Source organism: Brassica oleracea, chromosome C5, assembly GCF_000695525.1.
Source record: "Brassica oleracea var. oleracea cultivar TO1000 chromosome C5, BOL, whole genome shotgun sequence".
In the NCBI taxonomy this organism is placed as follows: domain Eukaryota; kingdom Viridiplantae; phylum Streptophyta; class Magnoliopsida; order Brassicales; family Brassicaceae; genus Brassica; species Brassica oleracea.
In genome coordinates, this window is record NC_027752.1 from 8,735,535 (window position 1) to 8,743,188 (window position 7,654).

General features: G+C 36.0%; 1 protein-coding gene across 1 annotated transcript; it reads right to left on the bottom strand.

Moving 5' to 3' along the window:
* Positions 1–3,280: 3,280 nt before the first annotated feature.
* On the bottom strand, positions 3,281–5,621 carry LOC106292700 (general transcription factor IIH subunit 3). Its single transcript, XM_013728341.1, has 11 exons — positions 5,453–5,621; positions 5,293–5,381; positions 4,933–5,212; positions 4,626–4,672; positions 4,407–4,444; positions 4,275–4,320; positions 4,135–4,188; positions 3,979–4,047; positions 3,780–3,856; positions 3,604–3,699; positions 3,281–3,506 (listed from the first exon to the last, which is right to left on the bottom strand). Exons 1-11 carry the CDS (start codon positions 5,481–5,483, stop codon positions 3,431–3,433), a joined length of 903 nt encoding a protein of 300 aa, XP_013583795.1. The 5' UTR covers positions 5,484–5,621; the 3' UTR covers positions 3,281–3,430.
* Between the last annotated feature and the right edge of the window lie 2,033 nt (positions 5,622–7,654).

Sequence of the window (7,654 nt, forward strand, 5' to 3'; positions counted from 1 at the left end):
AATAATAAACAGAATATAAGGCGGCTCGGCCGACCAATAAATAATTAAATTACTAATAAATAATATAGGCGGTATTCCGGCCATTATAACATGATATAAATAATAGTAGATGCGGTATACCAACCATTATAGCAGGGTATAAATGATACAAATAAATTTTACCAATTTAGAGAACGATCGTGCTGAAAACGTGTTATGAAAAGAACTGAAATTTTATTGTATCGCGGGAATTTAAATAAGGGCAAAATTTATACCCGTAGAATTTATAACACTGATAGAAAGAGTTTATTATAGAGAGAAGAGAAGAGTGAATAATTTATAAACGATCGAATCGATCGTTTATATAGAAGTAGGATTTACTGTGCAAATAGTGCAGTGGGCTCCACATCTTTTTATATTTTTAACATAATCGGCTCCTCCCATTTTTTTGACTTTCGTAACAATGAAAAAGATATTGAGTGTTCTGTAATTATTGTGAAGATATTTTTTTGTTTTCTTTCATCTCTGTCTTTCACAAGCTTTCGTGATATTACTCTTTGCCCCCACGATATATCTATTTGTTATGAATTTAACCTTGAATTTTAAAAGAAACAACTATATGTATCCTGAATTTTAATTCTCTGTTAGGACTTCATAAAGTTACCGGATTATAGATTAGACATTTACGTAAAAGAACACTTTATGAGTTTACTTTTTTCTATAAGACACAATGCTACTTTGACACATTTTACATTGCCATCTGTTTTTATTGGACAGAAATAACTTTACTTTCTAGTAAGGCGAAAAATGATTGATTTAAGAAATCCAGGTTCTTTGTAGTTACAATTAATAATAAAATAATAAAACAAAAAGTTATAGATCGTGTACGTCGGATCATTAATTTTTTTAATGAAAACATATTCAATGGTTGGAATAAAGCATGCCTTCTCGGGTGTAATTAATGGGTTGTGAAGCTCTAAAAAATAGATAAAAATTTTATTGGTCATTATTGCAAATTATAATGTATAAAATTTTATATTTATGCGTGAAACAAATTATGATTTCTCTTGTATATTTTGATATCCATAATGTCTATATTTCTTGTTAAATTTATAATATATATATATATTGATATTTATGGATGGTGCAGTCGTGCATGTGAGATATGTGGATTTGTGGACAAGGTTTCATGGACGAATTCTCGTGGACAAGGTTTTTAATTTTACAAGAGGTTTCGTAGACGAGGTTTCGTGGACGAGGTCTCGTGGATGAAGTCTTGTGGATGAGTTTTACTGGGTTAAGTTTTAAGATATTGTGTGGACGAGGTTTAGTGGATGAGATTTTATAAAACCAATAATATATTTTGAACTAAAAAATCTTGACATTTATTGAACCAAACAAATGCATTTTGAGAAAGTAATAACTCAACCACATGTGTATATAAATATGATTGAATTGTATTTAATTGACAAATAATCACACATTCAAATCCATTACAAAACATAGTTATGACGATTAGCTATATAAAAAGTTTGTGGATGAGATTCTGTGGACGAGATTCATGGATGAAGTTGTAAATAGTATTACACATGAAACTTAGGGTCGGTGAACACCAAAATCTCATATATTAGTCAAATTTCCAGATTGACGAAACAATAATCTGAAATCTTACCTATTTAAGAGTTTATACTCAATTCAAAAAGATTTATATACAAATTTGAGAGTTTTAGATCAAAATTAGAACATGGACAAAGTTAGAGGATCAAATAAGTTAAAGTTGACCATTGTTGTTCTTCAACCGAGCTTTTGATCTGCAACCAAAGGGGGCTGCAATACGGTGATTCCCACGGTGAAGGAGAAGTTGTTCATGGGTGTGGATTCGTGGAAATTTTGATAGGTTACTCGATTTGGGGATTTAGAGAATCTGAAAAGAAGAGACTAATAGAAAAAACGAAGATTTAAGAAGTTTCAAGTTTTCCAATTCTGGATCGAGAGGAAGATAGAAAAAAAAAAGAGAAAGAGATTAAGGTTCATCGAAAATGGGAAATACAGTTTCAAGTTTGGGAATAGAATCCATTGTTTAAAAAAAATCATAAAAGAAGAGAGTTGGTCTTGTTGATTTCAAGAAAATGAATTGATTTAAAAAAATAAATAAATACAAATGGATTAGTGGCTGGTTCAGTTTCTAGTCGGTTATCTCTAGTCAGGGAATGTAACCAAACCTACTACCACATTAGTTAAAGAGTTTATTAGACAATATAACATAAGAAAGTGTTCTGTATACCCAATGCGTTTCTTGGGGTAATTGAAAACTGTGTCTCCTAGAATAAATTTTTCATGATTAATTAGGATACTGAAAATTCAAAGTTCACACATGAAAATTGTAAAAATAGATGGTTGGGATAATAGGGAAATCCGCCACATGATATGGTGTCGGATGTGACAACGAGATCTCTATTAACCACAGAGGCTATCGGAGCCACAATTTTGATACGGCCAGATCAGCCCATCCCTTTCTTTTATTATATATATATATATATATATATGTTTTTCTTTTTCATATTATTTATATATTTACCTTAGAAAAATGGAAACGGATCCCTCTTAGATTTTTTCCTCCATTTATGAGAAAAAGACGATTTGTTACACTCAGTTTAGTTACATATAAACATTTCAGGTCCTAAAGTTCCTTCTCTGTTACGCAAGAAACCATTACCACATCTACACTTCATATTTTCTAATCTCGTTATTTGTCTACAAGGACGATTTGAGGTTCGATTCTTCATGATTCAATATTTAAGGCAGTTTTGAAAAGAAAAGTTATCAGACTGATATCTCATCAGTCCAAGTTCTAACTCTGTACCATCTCTCCTAAAGGTTAATTAAACCAGACAAAAGTACACACAGCTTACCAAATATAGTGTCTGCTGGTGACAAACGACTGGTTTGATGTTAGGACTCGGGTTTCAGAATGGGGTGTTCACGGCAACACAAATGCCTTCAACAGTATGAGTTCTTTATCTCTCGGTCTCTGGTGTGAACTGCACTGCCGTCAGAGGAGCCAGAGTCTTCATCCGCGTCTGTTTTATAACTGTGCCTTTTCACAAGTCTCTGTGGTCTATCAGATTCATGCAAAGATCATTTCAGAGAACCTTATGATGAACGATTGCTGATAAAATCTCACAATATCCAGCTAATCTGATTCTTTCAGTTCATTGGATTGAGAAACCCAGTTTTCTTTGTGAACTACCAAGGCTTGCAAAAATAAACTCAAATCACTAGACACTAGGTATTCTGAGAATTAAAAAAGCGTTTGATCAAAACTGTAATTTAGTTGATTTTCAATTTGGTGTTGTCGTTCGTTCATAGATTCTTGTAATTCAACGCAAAGACTACAATGCTTGAATACTACTGAGAAAGATTGCAGTGTCTCCAGCGTAAAAGATGGATTTTAAGAATCAGGAGCTTTTCTCTTCTTTTCACTGACAGTCGAAGCACCATCAAGCTTAGACTGACCAAAAACAGACCTGCAAATTTCAAATTTTTTGGACATATTTACCATCAAACAACTTGTCGCTAGCTTATTATACTGAGAAAGAACAACAAGGGGTCAAAATCTCTTACCCGCACGTTGAACATTTCTTGTGATGCTCACAGAAAATGGACAGACATACCGAACATACATACCCCATATCGATAGTCTTCTTGTGGCAAAAACACCTGCGAGTTTTTTACATTTAACCATCTCTTATAAAAAACATGCGGAGGAAGACCGGAAGCGTTCTATATTTGTCACTTACGATGCTCGAAAATCAACGCCAACGGGTTTTGGAAGTTGTACAAAGCTGCGGGTGTGCAAATCAGTGGCAAAGATCGTCTTTTATGCAAAACAGAACAAAGAGAAGTTGTAAGCCATCGACTACGCTAATGTAACCGAGTCACATAAACTACGCAGTGCACATGTAATGTTTTGTGTTTGGACTTAAGCTGAGAGCATACCGTTAGAAACTGAAACAGCCCATCCAACTGTTTAGGTGCATGATGTACACCGCCGGTTATGTAAGATGCCTACAGATATGCCACAGGTGATGAAAAACTAATGCATAGGTTGAGGTGTTGAAGATTTAAGAAGCTTCTAGGGAGAAATGATATTACCTGCTGCAAAAATGCCGAGTTCTGTGTACCTATGTAACAGGAATCAATGGGTACCTAAATAACCAAGTGACTTGAGGTACAGATTTTTGAAATTATTGAGAAACCTTAAATCCCAAAGAAGTAATCAAAACAAAGAGTACCATTAAGCGTTGTGCTGAGAAGATAGAGTTCATAACCGCTACATATCTGAAAAGAAGAACAACATCCTTCATGAGACCAGACAAACAGGAGATGATATGGCAAGTAGAAAAAAGTTATAGAAGCAAACGTACTGTTCCGGGCCATCAGGGGAGCCTTGCAAGCATAAAATCTGTATTTCACACACATGCCAATAGCACAATCAGTTCTATTCTTAAAGAGCTATGCAATCAAACAATAGGAGAGTGCGGGCCTTTATGCATAATTTAAGCTGAAGATTTCTACCAAGCAATCAAGATGAGAAATAATAACCAAGACAACTGATTGAGATGTATATTATACAGAACACGCACCCGAGGCTGGGGATGAAGATGTCCAGAACGGAAAACCCTCTGTATATCTAGCCGGAAAATCAGACAAAACAAAAAAAAAGAGAAGACTAAAAAAACAAATGAAATTGATGGCTCTGCTTGCTATAGGTTTAGCCGAGAACACACATATAGACCTTAAAGTGCTATCAGTTTTTTTTCTAACTTAAGAGGAAGCTAGGCCTTAAGATCACTAGCATGATGTTATGTAGCATACAGACAAAGGCCTTTACTTGCGAAAAAAAACACACAAAGAAGAGTGATCAAATGCTAAATGCATTCAGAAGGATACAGCAAAGAGCCATAGAGAGTGATCCTGACAAGAGAGAAGAAGCTATCCTCTCATCATGCTCCTGCTCCTTGATAAGCTCCTCATCTTTAACAATAAAATCTTCCAACTTCTCAAGGAAAGAAGCAAAAAGAGCAGGCATTCCAGTTCTACCACTCTCGGAGTTCCCACTCAATGTCAAAGACGAATCGTAAATGTAATCACACGAACAGTACCCAGTAGCTATCACTACAACTTGGTTCAGTTGATTCAACCCCAAAACCGCGTTCAGAAACGCAAGCACCTAACGTAACAAACATCAAAATCATGAACACAAAACGAAATCATTCACAGATTAATTCGAAAGAAAGAGACTTTACTTACATGAGAGAGGAACTGAGAGAATGTCGTCGACGTATTGCTCCAGAACAAGGGATTCGTATCAAGCAACAACACTAGAAGACTTCCATCGTCTGCGCGATAACAATCAGAATCGTTTTCATACTATATGTTAGGGTTTTCAAATCAGAGAGGAAGTTAAGACCTGAATAGAGCTTAGAAGCAACGGTAGCCATAGATATAACTTTCACGAGGAATCCAATTTCAGAGTTTCAGTATCTTCCCGCCAGAAACGAGATCCGATTAGCTAGCTTGACATTTTCTCCTTCCTCGATATCTTCACTGCTAGTCTCGAGGCGACGCTAAAATCGAAAGTTTCCACTGTTATTAAACGCTTGATTACGCCGACCCGTTTCCCTGAGGTGATTCGGTAGGATCCGGATTTTTTAAACGGGTTTTAACCCGAATCAGGCCCAAATAATCTTATACGTTGCAAGGCCCAGTTTCCAGCAAACATATGAGGGGGTTGGGTTGACTCACGAGTTTTCAAAACTTTGTTTTCGTTGACTCACTAAGTTGAGAGCATAAGTAGCTTTTAGATGTGTTCAAAAAAAAAAAAAAAAAAAAAAAAAAAGTAGCTTTTAGATTCCCAGCATATATATTGATTGGCATATATACCCAAAATAAATAAAAAATCTTTACAATCCCATATTTTTGGGGGCATATTGAGTTATGTTGTAAAACGAAGGTTTTAGGTCTGAATATTTCTATGTTTTATTAATGAATAAGAGATCTTTTTATATAAAGGTTACATGAGAGATAAATGGAAATACATAAATGGAAAGATTACAAATCATAAACATAGATGAAATAGGAAAACTAGAAAAATAGAAAGTCTTTAGCCGACTTTCCCTCTCTCTCCATGCCACGGCCGCTGCCTCTCTCTCTAGGGTTTGGACCGTCTCTCTCCAGTGGGACAAAACCATGATGAAGGAAAAAGAGTACAACACGTACTACTCCCCCTGATGTGAACCTCAGTGGAAGTTCTTCAGCCTACGCATCTGATGCGTGAGCTTCCTGAACGTGTAGGTAGGAAGTAAACAAATCGGCCAAGTTTATTACTGAACCTTAACTGGATTACTTTGACCTCTCCGGTCTTTTCTCATGTCTTATGACATCGTGTGTGCATGGTCAATAAGTGAACCTTTGCTGTTGACTACTCTTTATTTGGTCGGACAGACTTACAGACAATATACATGCTGAGCATGGTGCCATGAACTTGTAATCTCAAGTCATAAGTCTATGTCCTGGTGCATCTTTTCTACACGGATGTATATCAACCACACTCTAATCTGATCGATTCATGTTGAGTCATAGATCTCGCCTATACATGTTTATAACTTGTCTCATGAGTGTCTAAGATCAAGATGTGATCAATGATTATTGCTGTAATGAGTTTTACGATCTCATCGAACTATGGCTCTGCAGCCAAATACACTCATGGACCTCATACATGACCATCGACTCTTCTTGCCTTTGGCAATGCTACATTTATTAGTCTTTGCAGTCCTATCTTAATATATGATGGCGTCCCATGACCTTTCTTGCCGTGGACCATATCACGCATATTAGGTCATGGACCTCGGCCACATGTGTTTATGGACTACAACACGATGGCTGATCTTTCTTTTCACTAACCATGATCAAAGAAGAAGGGCCGGACGCCTCCAGCCGGACATCCACACAGATTTAATAGATAATCTGTATCAATCAACTAACCTTTCTTTAGGCTGGTTTAGGATAAGTAAACACAAGGAATTCAAATCTCTTTTATAAGTATATGGACTGAATTGGATTGTTCTTATACAACTCCTTTACATAATATATGCAACTGCTTTGTTTCAGTCCATGAACAGCTTAGGAACAATGTTGTTCTTTATCCAGTGATCCATATGCTGCTTACTACATCAGTGTATGTCAATCTAATTTCTTTCTTATGACCAGACTTCTTGTCAATTTCAAAAATCTGTAGTCTCCTTATAATTTGTTCCTTTGGTCTCTGTGAGTATCCTTGTGTAACAAGCTATGATCGAATATTGTTAGTAGGAAAACATGAACACCTTTACACCTCGTGATCATGTACCATCTCTCACGGTTTCTTTTCCCTCACAAGACCCATCTATTTTACTGGTTTATCAGATGGTGTTTCTGTATATGTGTATGACCAATACGCCTATCTCTTCTTTAGATACCTTGAACCCCACATTTATCTGCGTTGATGAGTCAGCCAGTTTTAAAGACTTGAACAAGTTTCGTGAAAGATCCTCCTTGGCTCCTCGACCTCGTGGTTAAGTCCTGAGAGCAAGAAATAATATAACTCTCATGTGTCGACACTTATATATATGTG

What these genes read in the sequence shown, in the direction of transcription:
- LOC106292700 (XM_013728341.1), bottom strand. Translation starts at nt 5,483, where the DNA reads ATGGCTACCGTTGCTTCTAAGCTCTATTCAG. An exon ending in TCCCCTGATGGCCCGGAACA is followed by an intron (nt 4,321 to 4,406) that starts GTACGTTTGCTT and finishes TCTTCTTTTCAG; the next exon opens with ATATGTAGCGGTTATGAACT. An exon ending in GGCGTTGATTTTCGAGCATC is followed by an intron (nt 3,700 to 3,779) that starts GTAAGTGACAAA and finishes AAAAACTCGCAG; the next exon opens with GTGTTTTTGCCACAAGAAGA.